The following is a 14,752-nucleotide window of genomic DNA, read 5'->3' as shown; positions in this document are numbered from 1 at the left end:
AGCTACGCTGCGCGGCCGGCGGCGGCGCGGAGGTTGCGGGTTCGAGTCCCGCCCGCGCCCCCAGGCTGCAGTTACGGGGCCCGACGCGCGGGTGCGGTGTTTCCCTGCTGAGAGCAGGCAGCGGCCGGGTTGGGGTAGGGGAGCAGCGGCCTGCGTGGAAGTTTTAGTGTTTCAGATCGTATCCCGATGCCTTGTCAAGTTCCCCACTTGCCTGCGTAAGCCAAATAAGCAACCACACACATGGAACTGCACACAAACCTGCCCCTTTTATGTGCCATGGGATGGCAAGGTGGGATTACTGCCTCACACAACTTGCCCGCTTCACACAGCGACCGTCTCCTCTCTTTCATGGTGCTGATGGATCATTTCTGGTGGCAATAGCTTGACATGTGCTGCCGGTGGCTTCCACTGCCTGGTCTGGGCCGGGGTGATGCCCCTTGCATCCATTACGGATGCTGGGGATGAGGGTGGGCCGCAGACGTCCCGCAGCTGCCACAGCAGTTCCCCGAGATGGAGGATACACAAGGTGTAAAAGGAGATCTGGACGGAAGGGATTTCAAACAATAAAACAAAAATTTACACAAAAAGTAGTGCGTGTCTGCTTGACTACTGAATCTGACGTGTGGAAATGGTTTAAGGGCTAATCTCTGCCAATGGATAAAGTACAGTGATGTACAATGATACGCACCTTGCAATGCTTTAGAAAACCAGAGGTCAAATTAATCTGTTATGTTTGCATTTTTTTCTAGCAGATTTATTCTAAGTTGAAATATAGTCCAAGATCTTCAATAAATCATGTCAGCAATATTCATGAGAATATTCACTTTATTCATTTTTTTGAATCAACTTTTTTTAAAAAAAAAATCTTTTAATTTTTTTTTTTTAATCAGTTGATACATTTACTACTTGATGTGTTCTTGCATGTTAGCTATAGCTCTAATTCCAGGAATAACAAACTGTCATTTGTTTATTTATTTATTTTTACAAATGACCACTACGGAAGAGATGACTGGTAAATTGAATATGCTTTCAGTGCTGTTTTTAAGACCAAAGTGAACAGCCCCCCTCATTAATGTTTAAGAACTTGCTTGCTCCCAGAATATGAAGGTAACGTTAATTCTCATTTACCAGAAACCTTTGAAATATTTTTTACCGGTAAAAGGAACAAAAGAGGACACCTGAGATGAACATTTAATTCCACAGTATTCTTGTCACAGTATGACATTATTACAACACTAGCAGCTTCAGAGAACATTTCTAAATCAACTGGATGTCTTTTTAAATTTAATTTAGTAACCATCACAGATTGTCAGCAGCCCAAGAAGGCTCTGTTCCCCCTCACCAAGACCGCCTCAGGGACACGTTCAGCTTGGAAGAGCCAAGATTCAAGGATGGGGGTTTGTGTAAAGAGTATTGCACCATGGGCAGCCAAATCGGCAGAACAAACACGAGAGGCGGCAACCAAATATTCGTTCCTAGAAACACACATACACCTTTGCCCGTAAGTAGCTCTCCAGGACAAATGCACTGTACAAAGAGATGTCCTGGAACACCACCAGATCAATGTTTTGTTTTTACAGTTCCTAACAGCATGTTTGTTGTGGTGTCACAACTATGTGAATCTGAGAAGATCTTCGCATTAACCATGTGTGTTGGGGAGAACATGAGGAAAATGCAAGGAAAAAAAATCAGGTGTCCTGTTTGGAAAAGAAAGCCTCCTCCATACCATTTTTAGGATAAATTTAAGACCTGCTCTTTGCTTTTTGTAAGGCTATATTCAGTCCTTATAAAGTGTCAGCCTAGCTGTAATGGTTGCAAGCAGGAAATAAAAATCCCATCTCATAACCAGCAAGCTAACCCATGTAGATTAAGTTCTGCTGCCAAAATATTTTGATACATGCATGTATGTTTGCCAGTATACCTTGCTCACTCTGCAGTTCCAGATTTAGACTGTCATTTTGGAAGCTTTTTTTTTTTTTTTTTTTTTTTTTTCCAGAATAATTTGTGTCCCTGTACAGGCACAGCTTTGCTGAAAAGCCTCTCCAGGGAAAACCTTTGTGGTGCAGACACATCCTCCCCCTACCAGCTGAGGCCCTGCACAACCACTGCTGGGGCATCTGCTCACTTGACCCAACACCACAAACCAGATATTTGTTGTTCATGTGTTGTGGCTCCTGGTAATTCCTGGGGAGATACTAATGGCTAACCCTCTTGGGGAAGCCAAGGAAAAGCACTGGAGCAGAGAGGGTCAAAGGCTGAATTTCAAAGGGGAAATCCCATCAGAAAGCAGATGAAACTGGGGATTTCCTGTGCTGGGACTCTGCAGCAGGCTCAGCTCCCGTGCCAACCCCTGCCACTTGTGCTGGACACGCTCTGCATGGACATAGCCACCTTTGGCCACCACATGCAAAGAGCTCTGAGTGCCTGAGGAAGGACACCATGAGCTACTGCAGAACGTAGTGGTCGTTTCAGAATGAATTCAAGACAAATATCATGAGGATTTGCATGGACCAAGGCAAGATAATTTAAGGCCAAGTTCCTAGCTCAGGACTAGTGGGACGCCATTTTAGTTCTCCACTGGCCCACTACCTGTAAGCCCTGGGAAAGGCTCAGCATCACTGTGCCCCTTCCTTATACATAAAATGAGGGTGACTGAACTTTCACCATGGCACGGTGTGGGGAAAACTGCATTTAAGGTTCTGGGAGATGCCCAGAACCAGTGATAATGACAGGGCATATGGTATCTTGGCTGGCATCGTTGCGTATAAATAACATGTTGATGATGTCAGTTTTGGCCACAGACAGGCTTCCTTAATTTCTATAGGGATAAGTTTGTGTTCTTCCAAAGCTAATAGTGTTAGTGTAAGTGATGTCCTCACACAAGGGATCATATTCAGGGGAGTAAGAGCTTCCTGAGCCATGGCTCATTTGGGGCCAAGCTGTTTAATGATTAAACCAGACAGGTTAAACAGTTTTCCTATTTCGAGAATCTCCATAGTTTACCAGAACTCTGACAACGGCGTGAATACAGGAAAAAGAGCTAAAACAGGCAATTTCAGCTGTTCTTGTCTTTGTATCACAAAATCTCCTGCTCCATTAGGTTGGTCTCTGAAAGAGAAGCTCAGCCTATGGCTTGCTCCTGCTAACGTCCTCAGACATCGATAGGAATGACTTTAAAAAAGTGTGCAGGCCTTCATTCTGCACATTTGAATTAATTCAGTATAACACAATCGTCTGTAATACATGCAAAAATTGTAGGATATGCAGACACTAAAATGTTAAAACTGCTTATATGAGAGCAGTGATATGCCATATTCTTAAAAGGTATCAGAAAGTATGATCCACTGTGATTACAAATAACTTCATACCATATTACTTTAAAAGATTATTAAAAGTATTTAAATAAAGGCTATGATGTACTCTTCTTGTGTTAAAAAGGAAAACAGCAAATTAATATGTAAAATGTTGTTATTTTAACTCATTTACAATGTCATTGCTGAAGTAATAAAAAAGTATTGCTTTGTGCTTACAATATTAATCTGATCTTTAATTATAGCTGAGCAATGTTTTCACACTTTTTTTTAATGTAATGAACATAGAATGATTTTTTTTCTTTGTCAGTTCTGACAGGTCTAGTTAATTATCTAATTTTTTAAAATAAACTACCCTACTCATATAAAGTTTTACAATTACAGAATTTATAAATTAGTACTAGCAGCTTTTTAGGAGTATTCAAAGCTCAGTTTTATTGGCTAATCTATCCTGTATCCATTGAATTTATTGTACATTTATTTATTTATTTATTTTGTTATTGTACAACTGAAATGCAGGATGTGTGCAAAAGAAATGTGGAATTTGCTTTGTAACAGTTTCTTGAAATGCACTGTTTCTACGAACCTTGCTACAAACCACATAGCTCAGTAGAAGGCTCATCAGCAATGAAAGTAAAAATAAAACATGAATCTTACATAATTAGTGTGAATTTTCAGCATATTCACTGAGCTACTGAATCTTCTTCCTCTTGAGAAAAATTAGTTTACTCATATGTACTGTACTTAAAATGACCCAAAGGCTTGCATATCCAGGTGCCATTAGAACTATTTACAAGGGTGTAGCATTCTGTGTGAGGTGAGTTTAATTCAAATTTAATATGCTATTACTGAAGCATTCAAATTTTCATCAGGGAGAAAATAAGCAAGGAGATGTCACAGCCAATATTTGACAACATTTCTTTTCTTTGGATGTTCACCTTCTCAGCTGTCAATTTTTTTTCAGTCTTGTAAGACTCGTAATTTTTGAGAACATGGTAACTTGTGTAATCTGAGCAGGAGGTACTTTTAAGTTTTTAAACATTTAGTTGATGCCAGCAGCAACAGAGGTCTCTGGGACACGTAGATAAGAGATGTCCAGAGAGATTGCTCAACATCGAATGTATTCAGGCACACAGAGAAGAGAAATGTTAAATGTTAACAGGAAAGCATTGATTGCTTTGAAGGGTTGGTCCTATCAGTGTCAAGCTGGAAATTGGGGTTGCCACCTGTATATATAGGAACAGAGAGGATCTTGCCCTGTCAGAGCTGCTGATGGGAGAAGGTCACTGAGCAGCTCAAGCAAGCCAGCGCCATGAAGCTGCTCCTGTTGCTCCTGCTCTGTGTTTCCTCCATTAAATCCCAGAGTTTTACTGATTACGATGATGAGGTTGTAATATTGATTGGAATTAATAATAATAAGAGTGAAAATAATTAATTTTATTTAATTGCATGCATGACTTACTTGGCTTGTATGACTTAGCTAAGTTAGAAATTATACAGTGCATGTTCTTTTTCTGCTCAGATAAATAATCTTTCAGTTATTTCTTCATTTGTATTTAACAGTGCAACGGTTATTTTCTAGTTTTGGATATACTTTCTTCCTATTTCCTTTCTTTCTCTGTAAGGAATGGAGAATGGTAAGATTAGTTATTTAGCTAAATTTATTTAAGGATATTTAGGTAGCAATTTTGACATTTGATGTTACAGACAATTCATTTGTGATGAGCAAAGCCATAGAAATGTGTAATTAATCATGCCCTGTCTGAAAGACAGGAACAATTTTACTATAGATTCAGTAGACATTGGGAAAAAAAAAATCAGCCACCAGATCATTAACTGTCAGATTTATATTTGAAATGGAGAGGTGGTAGTTGCTAAACCAAAAGGTAAGCAATGAGGATCAATCTAAAATAATTTAACCTGTATTTAGTTTTCTATAAGTAAAATATTTTATTAGGAAATTTTATTTATAATTTCAGTATGGTTTTTATATTTTTGAAATCCCTGCAAAAATGAAATAGGTCAGAAATAGGTTCAGGTGACCAGAAATTAGTTTATTTTCTGTTATACAACATAAATGTTTATGTCTGTACATTGATTATTGATGAGATTACCACACTAAATCATTTTCAGCAGTTTTGTGATTTGCTTGCTGCCTACATTTGGAACTACTTGAAGCTTCTGCTCATGGGTCCTTACAAATGTTTGTCAGTTAAGTCTGAACGGGATTGGAGATGGTCAAAGATTTTGATCCAGTTGTTCAAACAACTAACGATTCAATAGGTTTCATTTCAACAAATAATTTAGTTTCCTTGCTTGACCTACTGGTCTTTCAGGATAAACTTTAGGATGGAAGTTTCTCAAAGAAATGAAATTGTTAAGATGGTGTTTCTGTTTGCCAATAGGAGCGAAGCCTCACAGGGGCAGTGTTCTCCTTAGGAGACGATGTGTAAGCCTTTGCTGCTGGCAAAACGCAGCTTGGGATGCAGGGGGCTGTTGTTCCTGCTTCTGAGAGGGAGGAGGAACATGGGCATCCGAAGAAGTTCTAAAAACCTGGCATGAGGGCTGTGACTGAGCAATCTTACTGATTATGCCACTGGGACACTGAATATTCACATGATGGTGAATATTCTTCCTACCCCTCTTATTTCTAACATATTTTTTTTTAATCCCACCACTTCAAGTTTCATGATTCTCAGTGGCTCTGAGCTATATCAACTTTATTCCTTAGTCAGAATGAAATACTTAAACATTGTTTTGCTTTGGTTTAAAGGCTTTTTAGTTTGTCTGTCCCTAGGTGGAGAGAGCGTGCTGCTTTTACAAGGAAAAGCACTGTGATAATTTTTACATAATGTCGGTATTGTGTTTCAGCTGTTGCTGTTTTTATTCCAATCCACAATTTTCCTTGCTGTTTGAAATAGAGTGCTGAATGGATACTGTCATCCTGTGCATAGCATTTTGCAATAGCAATCCCAGACTCAGAGAGCTTCCTCTTCCCTGGCTTTGCAGGACGAAAGCCCTCAACCTGGGGCTCGAGGCCACCGACCCCTAGACAAAAGGCGAGAAGCAGCCCCCACGCTCAGACCCGTGGCACCTCCCATCTCCGGAACCGGGTACCAGCCCCGGCCACCAAAGCGCGATAAGCAGGGCAGCAAGAAGGAACGTATCGTCTACCCCGATGCTGGTGGCTGCAAGCATCCTCACGAGGAGCTGGTAGGTGTCTCCTCGTCTGAATGGAAATGGAGGATGGCGCGGTTGTTAGCAGCCTGTCCTTTTCTTCTAGTGTGCTGAACTAGAGTTTTCTTTGCCAAATATGGAATGGTCATTCGTTTAAAGCAGCACAACTTAACATCTTTTTGTTTGGGTTTGGTTGAGCTTTATTCAGAAGAGCAGCGATATAGTCCATGGGACTAGTCACAAAGCCAGACAGCCTACAGTGAGTAAGGGGAGAAAAGGTTCAAACCATAAATGAGGAAAGGAAGCGTCTGTGGGTTACCCTGCACTTTCCCTATTGCCTTGCATAGGTGACTATTAAGAATGACAGAAAAAAGTTCTGCAAAAGAGCTGGCTTGGGCTTCAGGTAACCTCAAGGAGCTCCAAGAACAAAAACAAACAAACAAAAAAAGCACGAAAACCTCACGTCTTAAAATTTGTTTCAAACCATAATTATAGTCTACATTCAGTCACTGCTCCAGCTCTTACAGAAGAGCATGGGAGCATGCTGATACGTAGCGTACTCCTCGCTGCCTGGCAGTAGTATATCACACAGTCTCTGCTGTGGTCTCTGCCAGAGACTGTGAGCTGTGATGGCATCTTAAGTGTCTGAGAGCAAGTTTCACTATGGAGGTTTCCAACAAATGAAGCCTACTGAAGCTTAATGAATACACGATGGTTAGGGTCTCCCTGCTGTCTGGGTATTCTGCTTCTCACAGGACTTCTGAATTCCCCACCTCTTTTAAAACAGTTATCGTTGACGGTGCAGTGCTTGACTTCTTGACATGACCATTTTTAAATGAAATATACATGGCCAGTTCAAGATGTATATAACAGAGGTGTAGAGAACATGGTTGATTTTCTGAGGATAGTGAAAGAGGAAGGGGTAGATATAAACATGCATGGACACCAGCTAGTTCCTGACAGATTTTAGTTATAGATCAGGTGGCTTAACACTGTGAACATTTAAAAGTGCAGAAAAGTGAAAAGCAGATAGTGGACCCAAAAGTGTGAAGAAAGGCCTTTTCCAAAGAGCTTCAACAGGAGTCCTGTTGGGGTACTCAGGGCACCTTCCTTCCCTTCACACTGCAGCTTCTTCATAGTAGTTAAATGTCTTAAGCCTGTACCTTGATGCCTAAATATATGGTCACATATTACTAACTATTCGATGTTTTCAAAGCTACGGTCATTCACTGACTAGTTTAGAAACTTCTATTTTTTACTTGATTTTTACGCACAGCCCTTGTTATTTATTTTTTTTTTTAAGGGAGTACTCTGTCCAACTGGATGTGAACTGCAAACTGCACTGGTGAAACAGGAAAAAACTGTGACATCAGTTATTCGTGATCTAAAAGACAAAGTGACCAAATTTTCTGATACTTCTACAACTTTCTATCAATATGTGAATATGATAGATGATAAACTGGTAAAGACACAAAAACAAAGAAAAGGTATGCTATTGTTATGAATCATTAATGTAAATAACGTTACAGTTCTATTGACACTGCTACTATTACTTGCTAACAGGACTTTAAAAAAAAAAAGTTAAAAATGCAGTAGAATATCTAGCAAAGTAGGGTTCCATCACTGTGCTGTCTTAAATCTTTAAAAAATATATATATTTTTGAGAGAGTCAAAGGAATGGATCTCATACTGAAGCAAGATTCTTATTAGGCCTTTAACTGTAAGGGTTGCCCCCTCTCTTACCTGCTTTCACAATTCTATGATCCATCCGACTCCGTTATGCCCAGCTCCTGGCTTGGCACCATGACTCTCTGGAAAGAAGCTAGTTACAGTTCTTTGGCAGAATATAGCAACACTGATAAATCTATGAGCTTGCAAAGAAACAATGGTGCACATGTAATAATTTTCCAAGAATCTCTTCATAGTTTTTGCACGGTGTGCAAAGGTAAGCAAAAGACACGTATATCCTTCCTCCACACTGAGAAAACAAGTGGCTTCTCAGATTGTGCTTACAGATTGCTCTTGACTTTTTCATAACATTGAAAATTAATCTGCTTCTCATCTAATTGTTTTTCTAGACAATGATATTTTACTTTCTGAGTATAACACAGAAGTGGAATTGCATTATAATTATATAAAGGATAATCTGGACAATAACATCCCATCAAGCCTCAGGGTCCTTCGTGCAGTCATGGACTCTTTATACAAAAAGATCCAGAAACTGGAAAATGCCATTGCAACCCAAACAGACTACTGCCGTTCCCCATGCGTTGCTTCCTGTAATATTCCAGTGGTTACAGGCAAAGGTACTCATTTAGCTATAATAACATCTCTTTCTTCTCACATTTATATCACTGTGCATATTGATAAACATCATTCAATTGGTGGTGGTGTGAGTCGGTTGCTCTGAAACCTATGACACTGATTAGGATAGCAGAAAAGACAGATAGTTATGCAATATGAAAAAATCTTTTGACTGACCTGTACTGGTCAGACCAAAGATTGTCTTACCTAATATCTAGTCATCATCATTGGCCAGTAGCATTTTGAAGAAGTAAAGTAAATCATGCTCACCTTCAATGAGGTGAAGGTGATACATTTGTGACTCTCGTAGTTGTACTCTTTACTTTTTCAATCAAGAAAGGTTCTTTTTTTTACAAGCTTGTCCAATTCAAAAAGTCATTAAAATATAAATAGTCTTCAGTTGTTCAGGTTGAACTTTTAGAAATGCTTATCTAGAAAAGTAAAACAATCCAAGTATGCTGTTCTTTCTTCTTTGCTTCTTTCATACAATGTAGTATGGAAATCAAAATCAAAGTACATAAATACATCTTTAAAATTGTTCCATTGCAATCAGCAAACCAAGGAGTTCAGAGCTCTTTCAGTAACAGTCTCTGGTTTATTCTTGCAGAATGTGAGGATATTTTCAGAAAGGGAGGTGAAACATCTGAAATGTACCTCATCCAACCAGATCCTTTCGTCAGACCATACAGAGTATACTGTGACATGGAAACAGATAATGGAGGTTAGTGTGAAATAATGTTGTTAAAATATTAATTCATAAGAATTCCACAAAAAAAAGTAAAAAAAAAAAAAAAAAAGAAGTAGTAGTAACTTGCAATTTAAACAACCAAATACAGAACTGCAATTTTTGTAGTTTCTTGAGAATTAAGTCTGACTAATTCAAGAAAGTCTTGTTGGTCATCTTCAGATACACTGCAGGACATTTTATAATGAAACTGGAAATAAATTAATGGGAAGGGACTGGTGAATACTTACTATGGCTAAAATGGACAATGTGTGGGCAGAAGTGGAGGGTCTGGCTCATTTCCTGCCCTGCTACTACATGCTAGCCAAAAAAACTGGGTCACTCTTTCACCTTCTGTTTTTTCCACATTTCCTCATGAAGCAAGGCACTCCTTCAGAGTGAGTAAAAATGGCAAGGCTGAACTCATAAACAGTGAAAACTCAGACTTGCTGCAAGGAAGTCACGTGCTTCACCTTGAGATGATGATAGAAGGGCTGTATCTTAATATTTCATGCTCCTTTCGTAAGAGCAAATTAATCTAAATATTGTTGCTCCTGCAGGCTGGACTTTGATTCAGAACCGCCAGGATGGCAGTGTTAATTTTGGAAGAGTGTGGGATGAATATAAAAGGGGATTTGGAAATGTTGCAAAGAGTGGAGGGAAGAACTACTGTGATACACCAGGTAAAACACTGAGCAGGAAACATGAAGAGTTCTTACTGAAACTGTTTTCTTATATTTCTTGAAGCACTATGACTTTTTAAAATTAACCAATCTGCTTTGGCAGACATGGGCAAATCATAAAGTTACCTTGAAGTATATTGTGAAATTAATTTCACGGAGCTCTCGTTTGTTGTTTCTCAGGTGAATATTGGCTTGGAAATGACAAAATCAGCCAACTTACCAAGATAGGGCCCACTAAAGTTTTAATTGAAATGGAAGATTGGAATGGTGATAAAGTATCAGCTCGCTATGGAGGTTTCACCATACATAATGAAGGAAACAAGTACCAGCTTTCAGTTAGTAACTACGGAGGCAATGCAGGCAATGCTCTGATGGAAGGAGCTTCACAGTTGCATGGAGAAAACAGGACGATGACAGTTCACAATGGCATGTTCTTCAGTACTTACGACAGAGACAATGATGGATGGTATGTAACCACATTAGACAGTTAAAAGAAATTAATTATCAGACCATATGTCTCTCCTTAAAAGAAATATAGAATATTTCTCTACTTTGCTGTTAGTTTGCACAGCATTTCATAGTAACCTAAAATAAGTTTCTCACTGCAAGTTACTGGCCAAGTGTTCACACTGTCCCATTGGTGCAGCCAATGACAGAACTGACATAGCTAAAGGACAGGTAAAACTATATTATGTTAGCACTGCTCCACAGCCACGTAAGGAGCAAACATACTGAATTATGTTGATTACATGAATGATGTTACCAGAGACAAAATGGCAAATCTGGATACAATATTCTCAATATCAGAGCCTGATGGTGGCAGTGCTTGTCCTAAGCACTGTCTTGCTTGAGTAGGAATATTGGTACTCTCCCCTGTAACACAGTAATGGGTCTTGAGGGAATAGATTATTAAAAAAAAAAATGTTCTGCCTACTCAGAAGACTGGAGCTCATTTGTAAAGGATGTAATTTAGCACTGTATCTCTAAAACATATGATATATCTCTATTTTCAGACCTGATTACATACTAACGAATAAAGGAATTGTTTAGATTTGGGAAGACATACAATTGTCATTATTTCTAATGGCCCTAAATTGTGTCAATATTACAATTATCATTATGAACTGCAAGTAATTGTAGTTATCATTTGGTAAACTAAAATGACATTCCAAATGATTTGCAGCTAAAATTTTACCTATTTCTTGTAGCAACTTAATGTTCCAACTGCACTGTATAGCACACACTTGTGATGGTCAATCTTTTACAGAAAGTTCAGAGAGGATTTTAAATATTTGTTGTAGTTTGCAAATTTCAGTACAGGGAAACGAGTATGTACTCTCATTTATTTGCTTGTTCATCTGTCTTAACTGTTCCTTTTACTTCATCAGGTTAACTACAGATTCAAGAAAACAGTGCTCCAAAGAAGATGGTGGTGGATGGTGGTACAATCGTTGCCACGCAGCCAACCCCAATGGCAGATACTACTGGGGAGGGTCCTACAGCTGGGACATGGCAAAACATGGTACAGACGATGGTATTGTATGGATGAACTGGAAAGGGTCATGGTATTCAATGAAGAAGATTAGCATGAAAATCAAGCCATACTTCCCAGATTAACTGCTATAAAAGTGTAAAGAATCAGGGATTTTCTTTTCATATTTGTACCTGGTTATGTTTTTCAACGTGGTATTCAGGCTTGTCTTTACATATGAGAACCAAATGCATATGTAGGACCATATAGTGACCTAAAATGAAAAGCAATGGCAACTGAAAATCAAAATCTGAACTATGAAAATAAGCCATAAGTGTATTTTGTTCCATTTTTTCATTTCTTCACAAAACAGCAGTACCGGTTTAAAAGAAGTCTGATAAAATATGTATATGTACACTTGTTTTCACTCTTTTACAAAGAAGTTCCATATCAAATTTGAAGAGGAAAAGGATTATTGTAAAATGTTTTCTAAAACATTAAATAAAGCGTTAAAAATGAAGTTTTCTCCACACTTTCTAAGTCTTTAAGTGTTATCGGGGGAGAAGCAAACACATTCCACCAAAGAAAGCACTGTTTTTTTCTTTTGTATCATAAAGATGTGGTAACTACCTGTGTAACAAGTTGAGGAAGAATAAAGCAAAAAAAATAAATCTAAAAAACATGTAGGTTAACAGTCACTTAGTTCACATCCTATTTCCTGGATTAAATATGCCCTTTTATGGAAACTGGGTTGCATACCATACCTCATCATAGCCTTTCCAGCACCACACAATCTTTATAGTATATCCTATATAGTATTAGGGGAGCTGGCTGGTAAGTCTTTCACACAATCACTTATTGCAGGACAAGAGCAATTAGTAACTCCAATCATAGGTTAGTTCTGGTTTGAAAGAAACACTAGAGAGCATCTTGGCCAAGTTCATGCTCAAATCAGGGCCAACTTCAAAGTTAGATCAGGTTCCTGAGGGCTTTGCCCTGTCAAGTTTTGAGTATCTTGAAGAAGATATTACAGCCTTGATGGGCAGCCAGCTCTGCTTCACTGTCTTTGTGATGTTTTTTCCCCTATATCTGCTCAGATTTTCCTGTGCAGCCATTAGTGCCTGTCACCTCACATACCATGAGCGTGCACCTGTGAGAAGAGTCCAACGCAACCTTCTCTGTCACCCCCATGAGATGATATTGAAGACAGCAACAAGTAGAGATATATCTCCCTGCTTTGAGCCTCCTATTCTCCAGCCTGCACCAACTCAGCTGTGTTCCCCTTCTCATATACCATGTGCTCCAGCCTGCTAACTACTGGTCTTTTTCCAGTTTGTCATTGCTATTCTTGTACTGGGGCACCCAAAACTGAGTATGATGACCCTTGCAGACTGCAGGCAGGACAGCGGAGAGGCTTTCAGGCTGTGGGCTAAATACAGTATTCAGGTCCTACCTACCTTTGTATTGGCATCCTCTCAAATCACCCAGCCCCCGTCTGTTACAGTCTTCCCTTATCTTTACCACTTAATGGGGTAATTGGGACTTTGGGGCTTGTTACTACAGCTGCTTTGGAGGGAACTGCCCTGTGCCACTCCCATTGCCAGATCAATACCTTGCTTGCCCAGAAGCCTAGGAAAGTGCCCGTGACCTGGAAGTGCTGAAGAAAGTTTAGGCAAGACACAAAACTAATTGTAGCAAAGAGAGATGGGGTGCTGTACCGTAAGAGCGCTAGATAGTGAGGTTGACTTACTGTCTGTATACTGGCATTTTTATTATGAACATTTTCCTTTTTGGACGGAAATGTGGCCAGGCTCAACAACACGAGTTGCCTGTGAACTCTGCCTGTGGGTTGCACGGGTGCACCTCGACCCGGTGAGCTGACTGAGCAGGGGGCACACCATGGGCAGTGATGAGAAGCACATTTTGCCATTCGCGAAAAGGTTTTATTAAAACCAGCTAAGCCCTTTAAACAAAACATCTTGTATAAATCCTATCCATGTGTACATTACCTGTGAATAATAAAGGTAGTTAGAGCAAACACAACACAAATTGCCTTCTTTTTTAGAGGCATCTAATGCAATACAGAGATGTATCAATGTTATTCTGACAGTTATCTGTTTGTTCCCTGTTCCCAAATGCATCTGTTTATTCTGTGACTTGGACCAAACTCTCTGTATAGATCAAGACCTTTTGTCAGCGAGGCCATCCTTCTCACCTTCAACATTTCTTTAGCTGATTATGATGGCAGTCTAAAATTCTCATTTACAGTTCTCATGTTTATTTAATCTCTGGAGACCGGGAGGACAAGGAGGAGATGTCATGGCAGCATCACACTGCATGAGTGCAGATATTCAGTGTCACCTCAGACAGGCTTCCAGTGAGGCTAGGGAACTAAAACACGCGGCATAAAGCAGAAGTAACTTTTCCAAAAGCATAGAAACTTCTCCACACATCTGGCTGTAAAGATGTCTCTGCTCTTCAGCAAAATTTCAAAAAATGTTATGCAGTGGTTGTGCTTGAGAAGCCCTGAAAAAAGGCTAAAAGTGAGCCTTCTCAGTATTTTATTATATTGTTAAATGGTGTGAAAAATGCTGACCAGTAAGATTTGAGGCGAGCAATTCTGCTTATGCTTGTTTCTCAATTGAAGCACAGAAAAAATAAAAAGAGTAAATACTTGTGTATTTTATCCATAAATATGGATCTTAACAGTGGAGAGAAACATGAAAAAGATCAGGTAAAAATAGTAACACCACATTCAAAAGATCTAAACCTGGGCATGTTTCAAGTGTATATCTGCTGGCTTCACTAAAATAGGGATCTAGCCCTACAGGCTTTGTATGGCTGGATTCTATTCTATTTATTCCTTGTGTTCATGTAGAGCAATGAACTGGATTAGTATCTATTTTCAACACCTATGAAAGGTTAGGCAGCTTAGTGCTGCATACATGATGTAGCTGCAGAAATGTGAGCAGTACACTTTGTATATCCTCATCTATCCAGTACTAACAGCAATAAAATAACCATCCAGCCCCGAAACCTTTTATGCTGGTGATAATGAATAAACCCGAGAGAAAAAAAAAAA

The 14,752-nt window shown here is 39.3% G+C and overlaps 1 protein-coding gene and 1 long non-coding RNA gene across 2 annotated transcripts; one reads left to right on the top strand and one right to left on the bottom strand.

The window, feature by feature from the left end:
• The first annotated feature begins 4,570 nt into the window (after positions 1–4,570).
• FGB (fibrinogen beta chain) lies at positions 4,571–12,181 on the top strand. The gene is made up of 8 exons (XM_040554525.1): positions 4,571–4,698; positions 6,321–6,524; positions 7,792–7,975; positions 8,567–8,794; positions 9,400–9,513; positions 10,077–10,199; positions 10,380–10,665; positions 11,588–12,181. The coding sequence occupies exons 1-8, from the start codon at positions 4,624–4,626 to the stop codon at positions 11,814–11,816; spliced, it is 1,443 nt and encodes a 480-aa protein (XP_040410459.1). The 5' UTR covers positions 4,571–4,623; the 3' UTR covers positions 11,817–12,181.
• LOC121068959 lies at positions 9,429–13,168 on the bottom strand. The gene is made up of 3 exons (XR_005819165.1): positions 13,128–13,168; positions 11,865–11,944; positions 9,429–9,487 (listed from the first exon to the last, which is right to left on the bottom strand). It is a non-coding gene; the product is annotated as an uncharacterized LOC121068959 (long non-coding RNA).
• Positions 13,169–14,752: the final 1,584 nt, after the last annotated feature.

This window comes from Cygnus olor, chromosome 4, assembly GCF_009769625.2.
Source record: "Cygnus olor isolate bCygOlo1 chromosome 4, bCygOlo1.pri.v2, whole genome shotgun sequence".
Classification (NCBI taxonomy): Eukaryota; Metazoa; Chordata; class Aves; order Anseriformes; family Anatidae; genus Cygnus; species Cygnus olor.
The sequence above is the reverse complement of the archived record's forward strand: the minus strand, read 5'-3'. Positions and strand labels throughout refer to the sequence as shown.

Excerpts from the sequence above, each read along its gene's own strand:
- FGB (XM_040554525.1), top strand. The coding sequence starts at position 4,624 with ATGAAGCTGCTCCTGTTGCTCCTGCTCTGTGTTTCCTCCATTAAATCC. Across the intron at positions 4,699-6,320 it reads TTACTGATTACGATGATGAG|GACGAAAGCCCTCAACCTGG; the intron begins GTTGTAATATTG and ends CTGGCTTTGCAG. Across the intron at positions 10,666-11,587 it reads GACAGAGACAATGATGGATG|GTTAACTACAGATTCAAGAA; the intron begins GTATGTAACCAC and ends TTACTTCATCAG.